We start from the raw sequence: 19,441 nt of genomic DNA on the forward strand, positions 1-19,441 counted from the left end.
TACATTTTTAAGAGAAGGATTCTGAAATAAAATAGCTCCAGAAGAAAACAACAGAATTACTTATGGGACAGTCCTACTAAAAACTGATTAAGCTAAACTAAACAATGAACTAAAAATATTAAACTAGAGGTCTTATTTCAATAGGGTATAATGTACATTAGAAATACTAGATCACTAGTATCATTTGATGACAGATTAGCAAAAATGAAAACCTGTCAGGGATAGGAGCCCTATGTAACAAAAATATCACAAGCCTGAGATGACACTGCACAAAGTTTTTATAATTCAGAGCTACTTCACTACCTCTGGGATGTACAAGTTTATCTGTACAGAGAGCCATAAAAGTGAAAAAATCTCTGAGGAATCTGAAATCTCACAATTTATGACGCTAAAGTTATACAAACAGTTTGGAAACCAAGTGAAAGAAACCAGTATAAAATACAAATTCACATCTGCTGTTAAACTGATTTATTATTAAGCATGGTTGTACTACCATCATCATTAACCAAGGGAGAATCACATTTCAAGGGAATGGGACACACACAAAAAAGAAAGGAAGTCTTTGTCAACCTCAGTAGAGGGGAAAAAAGTTATCTATCTATGAAAAGATTAATTTTCTGTGCCTGATTTTCATTTTGTTTTTCACATATGGGAAGGAAGGAGTCACCTAAGATGTGTCTCTGCAAGGAGTTAGTGCAGTTACTTGGGGTAACTGGAGTTCCTTGGACTTACTGGAACTTAGGTTGAAAACACAAAACACATCCAGAAATACATTAAGATTATAAATACTTAAATTTTTGCATATTTGTTAAAAAAAAGACAGACTCGTAGCTTTTTATAACAAAAACAAAAGCAACTGCAATAGGAAATCATCAAGTCCATACTGAAATGTAATGTAAACTTTTTATAGGTGTACAACTTTGAGGTCACATGCATTGTAAAACATAAGCATAACATGTTTTATCTTCACATTTAGTCGAAAAACTGCTTGTTAGTGACCTTCTTAAAGTAAATGCACATGCACACATACACTCTTGCAGAAACTTCAGTCGTCATTCCACAAGAAGTGTATTCTGCAGCTACTACAGGCTGGAATATATTTGGAAAGCCTCAAATACTGAATCTTTTACTAAAAAGCCACTTAAGCCCATGACTAATTTCTTTCAATTTGAGAACAGTATCTCCACAGAACATATCTGGTTAGAAGAACATACAGATTCTTGATTTTTTAAAAGGCAAGAACATACATTATTTGAGAGGTTTTATACAATACTTTAATATTCCAATACATGACATGACCCTATCTTAGTCACACAAAGACCAAAAATGATCATTTTGGGTAGCTAGGAGTTCACGCATCAACTAAGAACTGCTTTAAGAATTTTAGGGAAGTTTTGATTAATTTGCAGGCCAAAATGAGGTCTGGGACTTTTCTGCGCTAGATACTACATGCACAGGAGTCCAACAGCAGGGAAGCAGGCACACCGAGGGGAAGCGATTTAGCTTTCTGCCATGCAGAAATTCAGTACAAAAAAAAGCATCAATCCCCAGTTTCTATTTTGGACTTGGGGAATAAAGAGCTGACAGCTAGGGGCAATCTTTAATGTGGGTTTGCCTGTTTTCTTGTGAAATAACTGTCCAAAGGGCCTAACTTAATTACCTTGATGTTTGTGTTTCTGTTCAAGATCCTGCAAAGCTTAAGCTCAATTCACATTTCTTGCACAGAGTATCTGAAGTAGTTTTGCAGCCAGCTGGCAGTAATGAATGATAAGGCATGCTTCAATAAACCCAACAGACGCAAAGTACTCCGCTTACCTCCATGAGGAAAAAACTGTGCATAGATCTGTTTGAATGTCTCTTCATTAACAACCCCACTAGGACACTCCTGTTGGAAAACCAAAAAAGACAAAAAAAAGTCAAGAAAAAAACCCAGCTCTGTAAAGGTTCATTTGCAAAACTCTACAAGCCCGAAGAGAGCAATTAAACAAATCACATTCCTGTTCTCACAGTGCTCTGGATGCACAGACTGTGCAGCTGAAGAAATTAAAATAATTCAGACTGCAATTTCATCTTAAGCATCTCATAGACTTGGTTCACCATTATTAACATTTCTAACTGTTTTCAGCAGTGTTTAATCGCTGTTTTATAGGACGACCTAGAAAGGCAGCTCATGCCTTCTGTCATATGAAGATTTCATCTAATAATTACAAATAATGTTAGTGCCAGCTAACACTTCCCTGTCCGATGCCTCCACATATATGAATTCATTAATCCTCAGCAGAAGACTATAGCCAGATACCTGACACCAGCTCCATGGAGGCTGACGGTACGTACTATACTCGTAAATCCTTACAAACAAGCATTAGTATTAGGCTGAAAAAGATTAGAGCATTTTTAACCTGTTTATCCGCTCAGTCTTCTGTAAACTTCTGAGAAGCCAGACTGTGCCCACGCAAATTTTCTAACCTGGCAACCTGTGGGGTTATTTTACTTTTAAACTCTGGTACTAGAACGTAAGGCACTTCATTTCACTTTTGGCTACTTTGAATAGGGGCAAACAGTTAGGAAGAGGGTGGCAGATTTTCTGCCCTGAAATTCCTGAGCTACTACCTAGCCCCACAGGGTGGCAATTCAGGAAGGGAAAATGGGATCCCTGCCTGGAGGGCTCGCACTTGCTCTGCCACAGCCGAGCAAAATCCAAGCTGTTATGGTAGTTTGGGGTGGGAGGTGCTCCCTGGGCATGTTTGCAGAGTCTGGACAGCACCCATGAAAAGGGAGATGTGCCAGGTATGAGGAGCTGGGCCCCCAGGTGCTTTACCCTGTCAGTGATATCTGAACCGAGGTCCTCAGATCTTCCTCAGCAGGACACAGGACCACAGGCAATGGAAGAGATGGGTGAAAAACAGCACAAGAACTGTCTCCATTTTGTGAATCCTGTTTTCTTACTCTCGACTCTTCTTTTAAACTTAAATTACTTAGACAATTCAAGAGCAAATTTAGCTTAACTATGGTGCTTTACCACCCCCTCAACAGCTCAGTGCTGTTATAACATGTTTGTGTACCACAGAGAGCCTCAGGCACTGCTATCTGACTATGTGAAGTTTTCAATTATATACAATATTTCCCAGTTGATGACACTCTTCCTCACAGATTTGCCTATCAACCAATTTTGAAAACTAAACCAGAGCAAAACAATAAAATAACCATGGCACTGATCCTTTTTCACAGAACACAGATTTATAAATATAGAAAAGTCAGCTCTCTCCCACATTCAGAAATACCAACTGGCAGAGACACTGCGGGGCTGTCCCCTGCTGCAGGCATTTCATCCCATCCACAGCAATTTAAATTCCTCAGCCCCAGCTGAGGCAGTGTGTCACATGGAGGGAAGAGGGAGCAAGAGCACTTGCCACTCCTGGTAGGACATGCTGAAGGTAGATTATCTGAGTAGGTTAACTCAATCTCTCACAAAACTGGTGCGTATATCTTGGTTTGATGCTTACGATTAAGCTGAAGGTCAGATTTGGGATCAAGAAAGTTCATCAGTTGCTGGCAGTATACTCACTCCATGCTTTCCTCTTTCTGTGTCACACTATGATTGCTGTCCCATTTTAATATGGGTCCTTCAGCAAGGAGTTTCACAGATCTCTAACCCTTTGCACAAGGAATCACCAGCTTTCAATTTTTGGAGCCTGACTTCTACTACCTTGCCTGATAGCCCTGAATTCCTGTATAGAGAGTGAGCGCAACAGTTTATCCCGATGCTTTTTCTACCTGCCACTTGTGATTTTGTAGATCTTCCCTTTGTTATCTCTTTTCCAGAATGAAACATCCCACCCTGAGAGGCACAGAAGGCATTCAGCATCCTTTGACCATCCCTTCTCTGCATCTTTCTATTTCTGTATCCTTTTTTTGAGACAGCATCCCAGGACTGCAAGCCATGTTCAAGATGCTGGTACATTCGTCCTGCAGCATAATGGTGTTCTCTTCCTGTTTCTCTGTTCTTTTCCTAGTAAATCCTAATGGGAATTATTGGAGAAATGGAGTGGAAACTGTTTTTCAGATCTTTTCAATAATACTAAGGCTAATCCAGTCTATTGGCTAACACTGTTCAGGCGGCATATCATATTTTCCTCCTGGACTTACCTTCTAAAGTAATGGAAATTCATTTAAGATTTCATTCTTCTGCACTAACACATCTGGGGGGCCACGCCTCTGTGCAGACTGAGATGTTGTGGTAGCACAAGCAAGCTTGGGGATGAACAGAAATGAGTTTGAAAGAGCACAGAGCTGCACAGCCTTGACATCCAAACACACTACTGCCACATTACACTACCTGGAATATGCCTGCTACACCACATGATGCTGTTGGGGTGGAAACCCCCCTAATCTCCCTATAATTCTATGCTTGGCCTGGACTTCATTAAAGAGCAGGCTTGGGAGTGTGTGTCATGGCCCTAGGTAGGTTTGCAAAGCAGGGCAGAAGCCAGTACTGCTATAGTTACTCACCACTGACAGCCTGGAGCTGCCATAGATGCATACACTCACTGCGTGTTACACCCCACTCTGCAGATCCAAGACAGACAAATGCTTATTCTGGTAGCATTACAGGCTGTCGAATTTGAGATGAGTAAATTTAGGAAGTCTAAGAAAATCCCTTTGAATTGGTGACACAAAAAGCTGGAGGAAGATTCAAGTCTATGACTTATTTATTGATGAGTTCTTTAGATACCTTTTAAGAACAAAAAGGACTTTGACAAGAAATTCTTCCACCATGAAAAGCCTGTAAAGGAAAAAAGGCTTTTTTTTCCAAGCCTCTGATCTGCCAGCATCACCTGCTGCTCATGTGCATTCACTAACCATGGAAAAGGACAGAACAAACAAGAGAAATCACTTTATCCTGTGCAAGTCACAGAAGGAGAGGTACTTCAGGTGGCATCAGAGGCAGTTCCTTAATCACATACCTTCTTGCTATTTAAATTAGGGTGATTAGATCTGAGTGCCTTCTTCCAATGCAGAAGAAATCCTGTTGTCTTCTACCCACTCTTTGGGTAGAAAACCATCAGTGATTTGGGATAGATTTGAGTTAAAAATAAGGATAATTTGTTGCTTGAGAAGCCCTGAAATTATCTTTTACTCTGTGTCTTCACGTCCTGACAACTGTCCTTCCACTGGTTATGTTTAAGTGTCCCAAATAAAACCCAAACCTGGCACCGTGGTCTTGACCTCGCTGGGGCTACCCCTTCTCCAGCGTTCAAGGCTTGTTTCCACAGCAAGGGGATGAAAAGGCCAACTGGACTATCTAAAGCCAGTGGCTGCAGGACCAGACCTTGGTTTTTCATTTACAGACAAAACTAACAAAACTTTCTAATTCTGTATGGCAAAATTCCTGGTTAGATGAGTATCCTCAAAATGTTCCAAAGCTCCTAATAAAACAGCTATTGCCTGGTTTCTTTGTCATGAGAAAAGCGGTTACTTTTTCATCTATTCATGCCACTTCTAATAAGCTAGAAATCATTAAAAGAAGAATAATTAATAGAAGGTAGTAGCTACCATGAAAGTATTCTCCTAAAGGTCATGTTTCCTAAAGCTTGTAAATTAGTGTACATTAAATAAATAATCTGATATTTATTTATAGTATCTTTTAATCATAGATCAGACCAAGTACCCTGTCAACAGCCATTCTTGGGTAGAAATTTTCTCCTTGGTCACCAAAGTGCTGCTGCTCCAAGACCCACACTGGGCCTTTGCAGAACTTCAGAGTATTTGACCAAATTGTCGTTCTTTTTAAAACCAAGCCTAGCACAGCACATAACCAACCTTTCTAGCACAGTGCTACTGGCCAAACACACTAAAAGTGAAGATGTATTTCTTTCTCTCATCTTGATAAATACTATTATCTTCACTAAGAACCATCACTTCACATGCTTAAAGACAGTTTATAAATGTAGAGACTGATCATTATTTGCTCTATACTTTCCACAACGCTATATTAATACCCCTTGTTTACTAAGAGCCCCAGCCCACCATTAGCAACGCTGAGAATGAAGTTTAAGTCTGCGAAGGGCAGGCACAGAGGAGAGGCTGCTGCTGCAGGCACTCTCCTCGCAGAGGCAAGGTCTCCTGTAGCAGTTTCGGCCATTGTGCCTGATTAAATTTTCTGAATTTCCACATGATCCTTATTGCTTCTGATGCTCCATCTGGAAGCCAAATGAGAGTTTGCCTCAAACCTCCAGGCGTTCTGGGGAGAGGCAGCGCTGACATTGATCAGCCTGTTTAGCTCTCTATAACCGGGCTGCTTTCAGACACATATGCTAGTACCAACTCATTTACACTGAATTGATCACAATTTTGTTTTTATAAGAGTCAAATAATGCAAATAATGCACATAATTTCTCTTGTGAAAAGGAACAGGTAAGCTTAGTGTTAGTTCAAATTCCATGGAAGACAAAGGTTTACTCATTCAAGAAAAATTTCTTGGCAGTATGAAAAAGCACGGTCCTTCACCATAACATTCGTAAGGCCTTCCTTCGATGGCAGGGGGTTAGGTTTCAGGTAAACACCTCTCATTTCTTTAACCTATGAATTCTTTTAAAATGCCCAACAAGAACAGTAAACATTTTTTGGTATTGTTGTCAAGCACAGAAACAACCCCTCATTATTAAAAAGCTAACTATCGAGCATTGGCATTGACAGCATGAATCATGTATATGAATCTACCCTCTCAGACTTCTTTTAAAATACTGAATCACAAAGGAGCCGAATCCACATTAAAAAAAAACAAAAAACAAACCAAAAAGAAAATCAAACAAAAGTTACACTTGCTGTTCTTTCTTCTGCTGGAATCAGAAATTAACTTCACTGATTGCTTTCAAAGACATGCAATGCGGACAAAGCAGGGATCAGCAGCAGAACTGAAGAGGGGCTAAACATAACCTGCCCATCAGACTGTTCTCAGATAACTTGGCCAGAACATGAAAAGGAGTACTCGGGGGGTCACATTTTGCTAAACTAGCGGTATTAAGTTAGCTGACCACAGACAGACTCTAACATTTTCTCCTTCAGGATCCACAATCCAGATTTGCATCTCTAAGCATTCACACATCCCAAGTATTTTGTTGCTCTTACTATGTTCTCCCACTTTGGAAATTTTGAAATATTTTGGGGATTATTAAAGTATCAGAACACTTCTACCTTGCTCATACTGGTTGCTTTAGTCTCCAAAAAACTTGATTTGTTACACGATTACATCTTATACTACACTCCATTACAGATTTGCTAAAATATTCACACTAAAGCAAGGTAAGAATGTCTCCAACAGCCCCTCAGTTATTTGGGTTGTCTGTTTTCTGATTTAGTTTTAGAAAATTATCCCTTGCAGCTAGCAACCATTTCTCCTAACAGCACAGAACCCTCCCGGATTGAGCAAAAAATCCCATAAAAATCCCAATCCTTTTAAATCCATGCACTCAATTCCAAAGAATGTAAGTCATTAGAAACATGATCTAAACAGGAGGTATTGAATTACTGAGCTCAAACCTCTGTCATTGTTGGTCAGTTCATTAGTGATCAATTTATCAATTTTAATCTTACAAATATTTTCTTGTCCTCCTCCCTCCCGTTCTATAACTGTTCCCCAAACTTTAGTCCTCTGGGGAGTGAAAACTTTCTTCTAATTCCAGCCTGTGCCTATTCATGGCCATTTTGTTCCCATACCGATACTGCCTTTCAGCTCAAAAAATTCTCTCTCCTGGTGTATTATAGACAGAAAGTATCACATTTTATTTTGTTAAGCTAAACCAAGGCAAGATCCACCAGAGGTTCTGCTGGTTTTTGCCATCTCTGTTACCTTGCTTTTGCAGAACCACAGCCAAAGCAAACCAAATGCCTTGCGTTAATCTGGCTCCAGCCTGACAGCAGCTAACTCCGAGGTGCAAAATAGACTATTCTGCATAACGCAGAATGCACCTTGGGGACAGAGATAACTGCTAAGATAAAAGTGAACTTTTGGTCCTGGCATTAAGAAATGTGGAAAAACAGCACCCCTCCATAACTTGAAAAGAAAGCTGAAAGCAAAGAGAGAGGGGACATTTGGCCAGTCAGCAAGGACACTGGCCTGCTTAGCAGCATGCTCTGCTTCTCTGGAGTGGCAAAGGATCTGAATTTGGTGGAAGCCTCCATCAGTCTGGTGCAGAAACACCAGACCTGACCAGTGACACACTGGGAAGAAACTGGGAAGGTTTGAAGGGAGTGGGGAAACAGATTTCAGAGACCAAGAAAGAGCACAAATAAAAGTACTGAGAATTTGGACCCTGGTCAGCCGGGACACTAGTCCAGAGGCTACTCCAGGCTGCGTTGAACTGCCTTTGGCCAAACACCATCCATGTTCACGAACATCCAATCTTCAGCTCCTGTGACTGCAGCCAGGCTGAGCAGGGCCTCATTCTCTCCGTGTCCATTACAAGTGCCTGTAAATGGCCCTGTGCTAATCCAGGTGTTACCTCATGATTAAACAGGACCTGTGCGATCACTGAGAGCAAGCAGTAAGTACAAGCCAGAGAGAGGAAAATGACTGTATTCCCACAGGGATTTTGAATCTCCAGATGGCACTGTAGCATCATCCCAAAAAGCAGACGGTTCGGTACAATAGCAAACATGGTAACAGCTGAGTCAGTTTGCATGCTGTGCATAATTATTCATCCCATTGAAACCATGATTTACAGGCTACAAATGCTAAAGCTGTCCTTTCATTTCAATTTAAACCTTAGATATTAAAGCTTCGTGCATACTATGTGCATAACAGCCGGAGAAAAACAGACTGCTTTGTCCTAACAACCTGATACAAAACAAGATCTTGCCAGCACTGCTAATTAATACCAAGACCTTCAGTGAGGTCTTAGGAAAGGGTTTAGGTCACAAATTAAATGCACTTATTTATCATTATTCCTGCCCTGGGAGGTAATGCCTCTGTACTGCAAAGCAATAGCAAAATTGGGACAGGCAAGAGGTAAATGTCAGATCTGCTGAGAGAGCTGCAAGGCTGCCTCTCTGTTTTGCATTGTAGCTGCTGGCACAGCCAGCTCCTCCTCTCAGCATGGAGTAGTGCTCTTCCACGCAGGATTCCCACCAAACACAGCAATACAGAAGGCATTTCAGAGATCTTAGCAAAACACAGCGGTTAAGAACTCTCTGAGTTTAGTCTCCCACTGTAGGCAGTCATGTCATATTATACTGTACGTTAACTTGTCAAGCTCTGTCTCAAAAGCCACAAAATCTCTTGCTGACTGCTCAAAGCACAAACGGGTTTCAGAATATCAGTCTTCAGTGGTTAGAAAACTTCACACATGAAATGACCTCCCACTTGCAGCAAAGGCTGTAAATACAACACATGCACCAAACAGAAAAATACAGAAAGCTGAGGTATGCCTTGGCCCACTTAGATGAGCGGTGAAATAAAGGATGAAACCCCCAGACTCCTTGGAGAAGTCAAGTATACATCGGAGATGTGATTCAATCAAATTTCAAGAATCTGTCAAAAAGAAAGGCCCTTCTCAGTGTCCAGCAGGTTTCCCTCAACACTGCCTGTATTTAAGATAGCTCAGCTTTCTTTTGGCAAGTGTTTACCCAATAGACTTGTCTTCCTCTTTCCAAGAAATTTCAGCATTTCACTGTAACAGTAGCTGAAATGCTGGAGCTGTCCTACAATGTAGACAACTTAAAAACCACACTGTGTTTATTGAGCTAGCTCGATACTGATCTATTAATCATCATAAAAACATCAGCTGGCACGAACCACCTGGGCAACTAAATCCAGACCCTCAGGCAACCATGTAATGAGTATTCATTCTTCAAGGTCCATAAAACATCTGCTCCACGTAGCCTCAAAATTTCCTATCTGTTTCTATTTATTATGATCAGTCCCTAAGAGGCACTAGCAGGTGACCTAGAAGCTGAGGCTCACGGAGGCGCAGATTCCCTGCTACCAGGGACAGCATGGCTGGAACGGTGGTTCACAAAGACGAGCAGGGTGCTGTTCTCTGCACGCAGTCATGCCAGTTGGCACGTTTCCTGCTTTCACCTAAATCTGTCACCTCTCTCTTGTCTCCTCAGTCTTGATACTCATTTACTTTTGATTTCTTTTTGGCTCCTGCCACTCCAGCCTCATTCCCTACTTACGCAGGACCTTATAGTCCTAATATGCTCTAATAACATCCTACTACAAGAGCAAGATTTCTCCAGCTAGAGAAAGGATAAAAAAAACATCCTGGCAGCTAATCACAGGCAAACAGTACTGCTCATATTTGAGCATGAGGAACTGACAGCAAGAATTCAATAAGTAACCATAAAAACATTTTCAGGTTATCTTGAAGTACTGGCACAGTTGAGGAAATTGCAGTGTGCTTACTGACATTTGGGGAACAAATTTAATGAGAATATTATGTGCTGAATATTCATCCAAACCCAGTTGTAGGCAGATTATGGTGTCATAAATATTAGATGGAGAGGCAGATTGTGCTCATTTTGCTGTGGTAGGGGAGATCCAGCACAAGATTCCTAATGTTTAGCAGGGGAATGATACACAATGCAGCTGAGCAGTTGAGGCTGGTGGGAACATACATACTAGACTTAGTATTGTTCTTACATTTTTAAATCCTCTGTAAAGCACTTGAAGTTCTCTTTTAGTGAAATTAGTTTGTGCTTCAAGCTGTTCCAGTCCTTCGGGTCTATGGCACACTGTAGTCATTTCTAATTCATCTTCAATTTTATCTGAAAGAGAAGACAGGAAAATATTTATTTTGGTTGTTACCTTTGCTCTATTAACATGATGGATAGGACAGACTGGATTTCAAGAGCAATAGAGAAAAAAGAAACCATTAACAGAACTGATCTGTATAACTGTTTACAACCTCTTGAAAGCAAAATAAAAGCCATATGAGTAAAGCAATAGCTCACATTTCTTACTGGGCTGCCAATTAGCTCCCCATTCACAAAGCCGAAACTGGTGGTGAGAACAGAAGGGCAGGCAGCAGATACGTTGCTCCAAAAGGCAACACCAGATATTTCTTATCTAAATATTGAAACAGCGTGGAGGAATAGGCCTTTCAAAGTACTAGCTTTAAAAAAAGCTGTGCAAATATAAGTGAGAGAGCAGACATGCTTAAGCATATTAGACAATGACATTATACTGAGGGCAAACAGTGAGGGAAACTCTTCTGTGTGCTAGCCAAAAAGCTTGCTACAGAGACACTAAAGGTCACTTTAATCCTAGGAGAAATTCAAATGATGTCCACAGTTGCTGAATCTGTAATGAGTCCAGCCTGCATTTGCATGGGCTTTTTAGGGAAACAGATAAGCAATGAAAAATACTTACACGCATTTTATTCGAGAGATCACTCTCCCACAAAGAAGAAAAATACTCAAGACATATCACATCCTGTGTTACTGTAATCTCATCTCTTTTTTGATGCGCGTTGTTACCTGTCAAGCCCATTTCCCCAGCAGTATAGGTAATGCCTGAATATATACAGATGCTTAGCGTACGTCAATTTAAGATTCTTTAAACTTCAAGAACCAGATGCAGATTTCAGCTGACATGAAAATCCCAGCTACATCCAAAAGTTGCTTGGCATAAAAGCTAAAACTCCCTTTATTATCAAAACTGCACTACTTTTGCCCTGTAAAAATGTTTTAGGTTATTGGGCTGAAGTTCACAAGAAACGTGCAAGGAAATGGAGTCACTCTGAATAGAGGAAAGGCATGAATTCAGAGCAGACTGGCTCAGTGAAAGAACAGACCAGAATAAAGCTATCTTTTCATAAGTTAATTAATTCTGTACATATATATGAAGGTTATTAAGGGAGGACACACATAAGTGAGCGATAATGGTTAATTAACATTGGTTCATTGTTTCGGTATTAAGAAATCAGTTTGAAATATTGGTGAATTCAGGATGAACCATCCTCCTGATCCTCTGTCTGGAGTTTCAGTCAGCATTTGCGGGGCTTGAGCACATTGATAATACATGCCTAAATACTATGCTCAAGGTCCCTTGCACAGCAAGGAAATAAAGGTAAGAGGCTGTAATAGCATGGGACAGAAGAAGAGTATCCCAACCATTTATGATGCAGAAAAAATTACTGAACGCTGGCAAGTGGCCAGAAGAGGCCTGAAGGAGACACCTTCTCCACACAAAGGGAAAATGAAGCGCCTAGAAATTATAGCTCCTGTTAGAAGAAAGGAGATGGAAAAGGATGTCTGCTACAGGAAAAAGAACAGATAATTGAAATAAGGGGGAAAAGCCATTTTCTTTGAAAGAGAACACATGCCACAAAATGAAGGAATGCAGAAGAAACTGTAGAGAGAGAAAAAAGTGGGGAAGAAATTACTTAAAATGAGGGAACGGGAATGAGTGGTTGAAAAAAGGAGAGGAAATCCATTTAGAAGGAAGCCAGGTTAGGGAGACTCACCACTAATCCATACGTTGTATAGGAAATACCTTTTGGTTAACCTTTGGTTAACCGTTAATTTACCTAAAACCCTTTACAAAATGCGTGTAACCCCAGATTCTTTCCCCTGCATTTCCCTGCTGTCCCCCAATGCAATAAGCAGTTTACACGTGACCTTGACAGTTGTTTCGTTTTTCCATAGGAAGCCATGCATTTTGGGCTGTGCAGTATATAAGCAAGTCAGGCTCTGAGCCTTTCCGTGCTCTGTAACCAGTTAAACATGCCCAGCTTTTCACTGACATTTCCTATTGATTGAGTCACTCTAAAGTTATTTAGAATGTCAGTCAATGTAAAATATAATGTAAAATACTAGCCACCTAGTCTTTATATCCTATAATATAATTCAACAGTGAGAGGGGAAAAAAAAAATAAAAAAAAAAAATCGTGCAACCTCATGTAAGTGGTGAGGCTAATGAGGGAAGCCAGCCTGGTGGATTACTCATACTTGATTTTATTTACATTCCTACAATGTGGCTGTTCACATAGTTTCTACAGAGGCAGGAAAGATCCAGCTGAGAAAAGTCACACTCTTCGCAAAAGCATTTTGATCTGACTAATCTTTTTGTGGGTATTTTATTCGCCATATATTTTTTTAAGCAACCAGTTTTCCAAAACACTCACTGGAATTTGCGTTAGTGTTCTAAAAACCAAGTAATTAAAGAAAAAGGTCTCGCTCATGGAAAAATTGCTCTATAGCTCCATGATAGCTTTAAACACAATCTGCAGAATTACAGCTCAAAACTCTTAGTTCTTTGGCTTATCCAGATGTCCTTTATATGATCAGACCAAAAATTAGGGTCTTGGAATTATTTTTTCAAAATATTCTTGAATAAAATATTACTTGGTGAACACTGTAATTTAATAATGATATATTGTCTTTTGACAACACTAGCCTCATTCAGTGAACCATTATTTCGAAAGAGTACAATTCATCTTCTTCAGCTTGTCCTGCAAGAATAGGGTTTTCCAACAATCAGTTCACGAGCTTTGGTCCCACAGGGCAGATATTTCTATATTAAAAATAAGCCAGATTATTGTTGTAGATTTGATTCTATTTCCCATGCTGAGAAATGTGGCTCTTTTCTTTATAACAAACCGTAGAAAGGAAATTATGAAAAATTCATCCCTTTCTAAGGGCCACTCTATTTTTTCCTTCCGTTCTCTATTCCAGAACCAGCATTAACCTCTGCCTCTGAAGAGGATCTGATGGTTCCCTGTGGGTTAATCCTTTCATCTGCTTCCTCTTCCTTTCTCAAGGGAAATATTTTGAAACTTAGCATAAAAACTTGTGAAGCTTTAGATCTAGCCAAGGGGGCACTCAAAATGACACCAGACCAACAATTTTCCAGTAAACACACACTCTAAAAATGGTAGAAATTGTTCCTTCAGTGGAACATGCCCTGATGCAACAGAGCGGTCCTGGGCATTTCTTGGAGCCTCGCTGCAGAAAATAAATACGAGACAGACTTATTAGGTCGTTTAGTCTATCACTTGCCAATGAAGAGCTATTTTCCGTGGTGTTTCACAGTAATATCTGTTTTAAAAGATAAAACTTATTTTAGGAGTAACTACTTCACGTTAATAGGCCTCACAGATCAAACATTCCCTCCCTCATGTTCATCAGATATTTACGTTTCAACTTTTCTCAGTTGTCATCCCATATTCAAAGATTTCCCTTCAGCAACATCTCTGTTCATCCCTCCTCCCTTCCCGGCGAAAGCCCGCAGTGGGAGTAGCGCAGCCCTCAGAGCAGGGAGGGACCTGTAGCCGGAGACCTCAGGACACAAACTGTTCTTCTGTACAAATCTATCGTTTCCAACTCAATAGTGTCGACCCCCCCCCAAGATTTTTTTTTGTCATTATTTGTTTCCTTTCAGAGTTTTCTCTTAAGTCAGCTCTTTTAAACCTTTTTCTTCTGTTCTCTGGCACCCTATACATTAACCACAGTAACCTCAGTGGCAAAAAAGGAGATTGTCACTTCCTCATCTGCCCTTGCATTTTATCATATATATTGTATTTCTTCTCATTTACATTTTCATTATAACACTGGCTCAGTCCCTCCCAGCTCTTCAGGGATGTCACTGTATGAAATATGAGCCCTTGCATTTATAAACACTGCAATTTTATCACTTTATGGTGGTGAGTGCAAGCAGAAAGTGTATATACATAGATACACACATGCAAATTTAAAGTTTTATTAGGAAAGCATGATGTTAAGATATTTTATCTAATGTCATGTTCTTCCTCAGTTTTGCCTTGTTTACAGCTTGCTGAACACCCTGAGAGATTTGAGCGTGGGAAACAGGCACGCCACGGGTTTAATGTTAATTTTCTTCTCTTTCAGTTTGCAAGTGCACGAGCAGACCTAGGGACTGATTGCAGACACTGCAAGGGATGCGCGTGGTCACCTCCCCGGCTCAGGTGACACGTGTGACCAGCCGCAGCAGAGATGAGATACAGCTGTTGCTTACAGCATCCCTTTTGAGCTGGAACTAAGCTCTGCCCTGCTCGGTGGAGACACCCGCCTCAGGGTCTGGGTACCATACAGCTGATTAGTGAGCACTGCACTTTAGCAAATAGGTCCAAATTTATTATCCTGGATCTCAAAGCACGATTTTTTTTGTTGGGTTATCTCTGCTTACCAGTTAGGTGGACGCAGTAACTAAAGCAGGAGATTTCTCCTGCTTGCAGGTACTAATAAATGATAATTTGGTCTTTTTTTTTTTTTTTTTTTTTAAGCTCCAGCACATGTTGAAATCATCCCTGGATTAATCCCTTCCACACCAGACAGCTGCAGTGAGTTGCATCCTAGGCTGAAGATCATGTGCACTGTTTAGCTGGAGCAGAACATGCTTGTGCATTTGCTTAGCTGTTTTTCTTGCAATGTGTTTAAAACTGGAGGAAGGGGAAGTAGCACATTCTGAATTAGAATTTTCCTCTGGCCATATTTTTATGGCTGCTTTAATAGGAGGGTATGAAGTCTGGGTCTGGTAGAAGCACGTGTGGTAATCTCACTCCAAAGTAGGTCCAAGTTATAATAATTACTTAATTTTGCATTTTTGTGCAAAACATGATCTCTATTTGCTTAGCCCATAGGACAGGCACATTTTTTGTATTGGACAAAATAAAGAGTGGCTTCACTTTACAAAGAAAAATAATCCTGACATACTCGCATGCACATGCATATTTTATGGATTGTTGCTAATGAAAGATATTGTATTTCATTTCTCTGCTGCTTGCTCAAGAGCAGAGAATGAATTTTCATTAGAGCAGATCAATATTTTAACTGAATACACTTTGGAAATTACTTAACGAGGCTTGGTTTATACAGCTTTTCATATTTGTTCTAATTTTACCTTTTGTTATCTTTACAATTTGAAGATTTCCATACTTAGACTGCCTGCAAATGGCCCTGTGTTTCACTGCTGTAAACTTCGCTGAGCAGAATTTGCATTTCTCCAAGTGATAAACTGGAGTAATTTAAGCCTATTCATGTAAAAGCTGTTTTGTACATCTACATGCCTGCAGACAAAATTGCTTCATCATTGAGGAAAACAGATTTTCAACCACAGCTGGGTACTTCTCTCCATCACAGAACCAGGCAGAGGGACTCAGTCCTTCCCTTACCCATGGTAAAGGCAAGAAATCTATTGATTTTAAAGGAAAACAATCTGCTCCAATATTTCACTTTTCCAGATCTTTCCGTTCCATTGCACACAGGCACGTTTATCTGCCACGTTATGGAAAACATTGTTTCATTGTCAATTTATCTTAAAAATACACAGGTAACGTAATGCACATCCAGGACAGCTACACAAACTAAGACACTGCCCCAAACCAGTTCCTAAACTTTCAATGCCCGTTAGAGACCCAGTCAGTAACTCAGCAGCACTATCAGCAGAGGGCAGGTGATGTGCCACAGTCAGCACAGAAGTCAAGTCCTAAAATCCTCTGTTGACAGCACATCTTCTGGTATTCACTTTAGCAACCTATTTCCATACAAAACCACCTAATCAATATTCTTCAGATCCAACAATCCTTTCTGCAGAAGCGGAACAGGTTAAGTTGGTCACAGACAATGCCAAAGTTGTATTCGTGTACTATAAAATACAAAACAATTGTGTGTTATTTACCAGCTGCTTTCTCGGCTCCAGTTTTGAACAGCCATCAGGCCCAAATTTATTAACCTGCCCGCCCTTCCTCTTGCTGGCAGCTGCCTCTGCACAAGCAACATCTTGCACAAAAGCACAGGGTTGGTTTCGCTGGGCCAAACTCGCTTGTGAAACACAAGGAACATCAAACACCTTTCCCACAGCGGCTACCTAAAATACTGCAGCGTTTCCAGCCCTCCAACCTATGTGCCTGGCAAATGAGCTATAGTGATGCCGCACTGTATCGTTAGGGCTGGCCAAGGACAACCCAAGGCCTAAAACATAGTTTAAAGGGAGGGTGTAAACGATGAGTTAATAAAAATGCAAATGACCCCATCCCCTGCTTCCAAAGGCTGCAAGGTGAAACTCTGTAACGCCAGGCTCCATGGCTAACGGGAGGATTTTGAAAACATGTTGCTTCTAATAAATTCACTTTTTGTCAAAGAAAAAAATCAAGATGTAAAATACAGCTAATGTGCCCAATGTTAATTGTAAAACTGACAAGTATTAGATGAAATGGGTAATTTTACAAATACAGCAGAAGAGGATTAAATTATGTGCAAGATTTACTAGACTGCATCTTATTTTTATTAAAAAAACATTAGCTATATTTTAGAAGCAAGGACCTGAAGAAAAAAATTAACTCTAGTTTATCCATGACATCTTTGAAATTAATCTCCAGACAGAATACTTGCTTGGCCAGCTCTCATAGGAAATAGATCCTGCCTGTGGGAAACCAACCGCAAATATTTGAAAATTTCATGAAGAGAAATAACTAAAGGCCTCAGTCCATAAATGCTCATTACGGCAGAAGGTTATGGGAATGGGAGTCAGGCGAGAGCTGTATTACTGATGCAGTTGGTACTGAAGCACATTGGCTTCAGCGTTCCCTCCTTTGACGTAGGCGGGAGCTGTAGGAAATACCGCTTTTGTCAAGTCCTTTGAGGTCTGTGGTTCTAGATCCCTGGGGCAAAGGCAGCTACCAAGTACAGCTCCACTACCTGGAACAGTCAAAATATTTCTGTGCAGTTCCATGGGCTTCCAGCAAGACAAAATCTAAGTGTTAGCCTTTAAGCAACCCCATCGGGCAAATACAGATCAACAAGACTAACACATGAGAATCCTGTGGGCTTGTTCCCGCTGACGGTCCCAGAGTGACAGCTCAGATAGAACTTAAAAACTTGTATCTGCACATCTATGAATCCTAAAAAAGGGTTAACTAAAATCTGCTCATGGCAAACATCGATAAAAAAATGGCATTACGATACCTACTGAAGTATCAAATATTAAACACATTTAATTGAACCTGAAGAGCCCTTTATTAATAAATTATTATTATTAATATAATTGCCTGGCTGGAGAGATCAATTTCCAAACCAAAGGGACTCTTCAGCCAATAAAACAAAAAGGAATTGATGTCTCCTTATCCACTCCCTTTTCCTGAAATGATTCTTTGAGTCTTTCAGCTCCATTTTCACCACTAAATCTACAACACCAAATTCATTACACAAACAGTCAAGCTTAACAAGGGTGTTCTGCCTGTGTGAACCTGGAACACCACCAGTTGCAGAGAAAAGCTACTTGAAAACCCAACACTGAATAAAATTCTGAGATTAAAAAAAAAATAATAGAATTTTAATATTTCTTGGCTAATCCTTGCAGTGATCTATGCAAAACGTCATGTATAAATACTTTCCTCTGCCTCTATACTCCTTTCATTAGTCTCACAGTTGTACACAGGGAGACCAGAACAAGGTTATACTCTGAAAAAGGAGGTGCAGGAATAGTCTGAGGCCATGGGTACCTCCAAAATGTCTTCCTGGCACACAACTAACGTCAGGTAAAATTATTTGCATGTGAACTACACAATGTCAAATTTGACTTTAAATGTTTCTGCAGACACTTACTAACTTTACTCAGCATTAGAAATAGCATTGCTTTGGCCATTCCCAGGGTAGGAGACAGCAGGGTGTCCTTCCAGTGCACTGGACCTTACTTGGCACAACATTTTCTTTTCTATTTTCCTTGCACATTCCCATCTGTCTGTAGCAACATTTATAAAGGAAACAACTTCTCGAAACGGGTGGAAATCCACTGGAAGACTGCTGGATGCTTCTCTGCTTTTCTATGGGGATGCTAAAGAAAATGTGCTTTTGGGACAAGTGCTTTCCTCCAAGCGGCCATTCAAAGGTGTGTTTGCAAATAAACCTCACTAGAAGGGTTAGAAAATTGCTTCACTGATGATTTTTGGAAAATTGCCACTGATACCATCTAAAAACTTCACACAGAGAGTACCTGAACTGCTAAGTACTTGACTTAGCATGGCATGCGATAGAGCACTGCACAAACAGAAGGACTTGGAGGTTGAGTGGAAGCTCAACCTACAACAGAGGGGACTTGGACGCTCCCTAGGCTGCAGCCTTACCCAGGAACTAGGCAATTTTCAAGTACCTATAATTTTGTTTGCTGCCAGCGTGGAAATAAACTCAGCTAGGGGGAACCTGTTTGCTGGCTTAAGATAACTCTTGCTACAAAAATTATATGACCGATAGTGTCAAACTGGTTTAAATTTTACCTCTCTGATACACGTAAAACCATCGGGCAGGGTCTAGGAAAAAGTAAGAAAAAAATTTAACAAAAAGAAAGTGACAACCGTATACAACTTTGTCTTTTGTTAATTTTAAGATGACATTGGATAGGTTCTGCAAGTGCCGTGGGGTCCCCTTTCCCAGTGACTGTAAGATTGTTTCCAGGTGTATTTTACATGTTTTTTCTCCTGAATTG

The 19,441-nt window shown here is 40.3% G+C and overlaps 1 protein-coding gene across 3 annotated transcripts in view; it reads right to left on the bottom strand.

The window, feature by feature from the left end:
• KCNIP1 (Kv channel interacting protein 1) overlaps positions 1–19,441 on the bottom strand; it is a 287,991-nt gene that overhangs the window by 8,491 nt on the left and 260,059 nt on the right. Inside the window, exons 1-4 of one of the 3 annotated variants that reach the window (XM_009330023.1) lie at positions 10,643–10,768; positions 8,342–8,350; positions 8,055–8,066; positions 1,816–1,885 (exon numbers count right to left, since the gene is read on the bottom strand). In XM_009330023.1, the coding sequence (XP_009328298.1) occupies positions 1,816–1,885; positions 8,055–8,066; positions 8,342–8,350; positions 10,643–10,744 (193 nt within the window). In that variant the 5' untranslated portion in view covers positions 10,745–10,768. Of the gene's footprint in view, positions 1–1,815; positions 1,886–8,054; positions 8,067–8,341; positions 8,351–10,642; positions 10,769–19,232; positions 19,266–19,441 lie in introns of those variants that run through there. The other 2 variants (XM_009330021.1, XM_009330022.1) reach the window with 2 other exon arrangements.

Source organism: Pygoscelis adeliae, unplaced genomic scaffold (assembly GCF_000699105.1).
Source record: "Pygoscelis adeliae isolate BGI_AS28 unplaced genomic scaffold, ASM69910v1 Scaffold248, whole genome shotgun sequence".
NCBI lineage: Eukaryota > Metazoa > Chordata > Aves > Sphenisciformes > Spheniscidae > Pygoscelis > Pygoscelis adeliae.